This window comes from Leucopleurus acutus, assembly GCF_964270905.1.
Source record: "Leucopleurus acutus genome assembly, chromosome: 19".
NCBI classification, from domain to species: Eukaryota; Metazoa; Chordata; class Mammalia; order Artiodactyla; family Delphinidae; genus Leucopleurus; species Leucopleurus acutus.
The window spans coordinates 52180467-52182292 of NC_139161.1; the positions used below are offsets into that span (position 1 = coordinate 52180467).

At 63.6% G+C, this 1826-nt stretch overlaps 1 protein-coding gene across 1 annotated transcript; it reads left to right on the top strand.

The window, feature by feature from the left end:
- Nucleotides 1-179: 179 nt before the first annotated feature.
- Nucleotides 180-1064, top strand: TMEM88 (transmembrane protein 88). The gene is made up of 2 exons (XM_082861799.1): nucleotides 180-390; nucleotides 515-1064. Exons 1-2 carry the CDS (start codon nucleotides 181-183, stop codon nucleotides 782-784), a joined length of 480 nt encoding a protein of 159 aa, XP_082717925.1. The 5' UTR covers nucleotide 180; the 3' UTR covers nucleotides 785-1064.
- Nucleotides 1065-1826: the final 762 nt, after the last annotated feature.

Below are 1826 nucleotides of genomic sequence, written 5' to 3' on the forward strand. Positions count from 1 at the left end.
CTCCCCGGAGGCGCCTGTGGAATGTCCAGAGCTCGGTTGCTCCTCGTTATGGGGGGTGCCTAATCCCGGAGCCGCATTCCAGGATAAGGGGGGGTGGGGTGGGGAGAGGCTGGGCCGGGGGAGGGGCAGGAAAGAGGGCTATAAGGGCCGTGGCCCAGGCGGGAGGGAGCCAGGCGGGCCATGGCGGATGTCCCCGGGGCGCAGCGACCGGTTCCCGGCGGCGGCCCAGAGCCCCGGGACCCCCTGGACTGCTGGGCCTGCGCTGTGCTGGTCACCGCCCAGAATCTGCTGGTGGCTGCCTTCAATCTTCTCCTGCTGGCGCTGGTGCTGGGGACCATCCTGCTGCCCGCTGTCACCATGCTAGGCTTTGGCTTCCTCTGCCACTCCCAGGTGAGTGTGCGCCCCGCGGTGTGCGTGTGGGTGTCTGGTGACGGTGGCGGTGGGGTCTGTGGGCCACAACCTCTCCCGGCCTGGGCTGTTTGGCTTGGGCCTCATGCCTCTTCTCCTCCCACAGTTCTTGCGCTCCCAGGCACCCCCTTGCACCGCGCACCTGCGGGACCCGGGCTTCACAGCCCTGCTGGTCACCGGATTCCTGCTCCTCGTGCCGCTGCTCGTGCTTGCCCTGGCCAGCTACCGCCGCCTCTGCCTCCGCCTCCGCCTGGCCGATTGCCTCGTGCCTTACAGCCGAGCCCTCTATCGGCGCCGGCGCACCCCGCAGCCGCGGCAAAACCGGTCCTCGCCAGGGCCCCAGGCCGTTCCAACATCAGGAAAGGTCTGGGTCTGAGGACCCTCGAGTCAAGAACAACCCCGAGGAGTGCCCTCTCTCCCGGTCGGCCCAAGGACTTGAAGCCCGGGGGTCTCCCGACCTACCCTGTCCCCGCTCCTGCCTAAGCCGGGTCCCAGCATCCTCTTGAGGAACAGAACGGCAGCATCTGTGGACCCAATTCTGGTGAAAATTCGCCACACCCCGGAAAACCTACTTTCCCCTCTCTACCCATATCTGAATCCTGAACATCTGGGCTGGACCCTGCATCCCCCACCCCCCTGTGAATAGGACAACTGAACCTCGGTGGTGCGCTGGTGCCCTTCTTTTCTGGTGCTGCTCCTAGTATTTACGGGCTGTGGGGTGGGGTGGGGTGGGGTGGGCGAGGTTGGAGGGGAAGGAGTCATCACACATCAATAAAGAATTAATGAACTGAACGCGATCCTGGGATCCTGTGAACAGAAGGGCGGCACAAATACTATCAATCACTCCAGCAACGTGCCCAGGAGCAGGAAACAACATGCGGGTGGGGGGGGCGTGGCTCTACTGCGCAGACCGGAGCATCCTTCAGCCTCCTGGGAAGGAGGCCTTCCTTCCCTTATCGCATTAGGCCGTTCTTCCTGGCCAGACCCCAGAGCTCTGTCCCTGTCACCTCCTTATCAATGGAGTGGAGGGAGCCCGGCCTCTGTAGCCTGTGCTGCTCCCCTTGGGGACCTGAGCCTGTTCTCTGACCCCAGCTTAGAGGAACTCGGTGTTGCCAGGCCGGAGAGAGAAACAATGGGCCTTCCGGAACAGGATGACACCCCCTCCCGCCACAATTCTGGAGCAGCTGCGTGGGAGGGAAGATGGAGGGGCCCATCCTGGGGCCCGTGGATCCGAAGTTCAGCCTGTCCCCCCCATCCCCACCCCGAACCTGAGGGAACCTTTGGCAGTCCTGGACGTCCAGGTTGTGGAAGGAGGGTTGAGAGTGCTCCCGACCTCAGAGAAACCTATTCCTCTAGGGATGAGGTGTGTAATTCCTGTCCCAGAAACCCAGCTACACACAGACACAAGCCACGTCGGT

What these genes read in the sequence shown, in the direction of transcription:
- TMEM88 (XM_082861799.1), top strand. Translation starts at nt 181, where the DNA reads ATGGCGGATGTCCCCGGGGCGCAGCGACCGGTTCCCGGCGGCGGCCCA. An exon ending in GCTTCCTCTGCCACTCCCAG is followed by an intron (nt 391 to 514) that starts GTGAGTGTGCGC and finishes CTCCTCCCACAG; the next exon opens with TTCTTGCGCTCCCAGGCACC.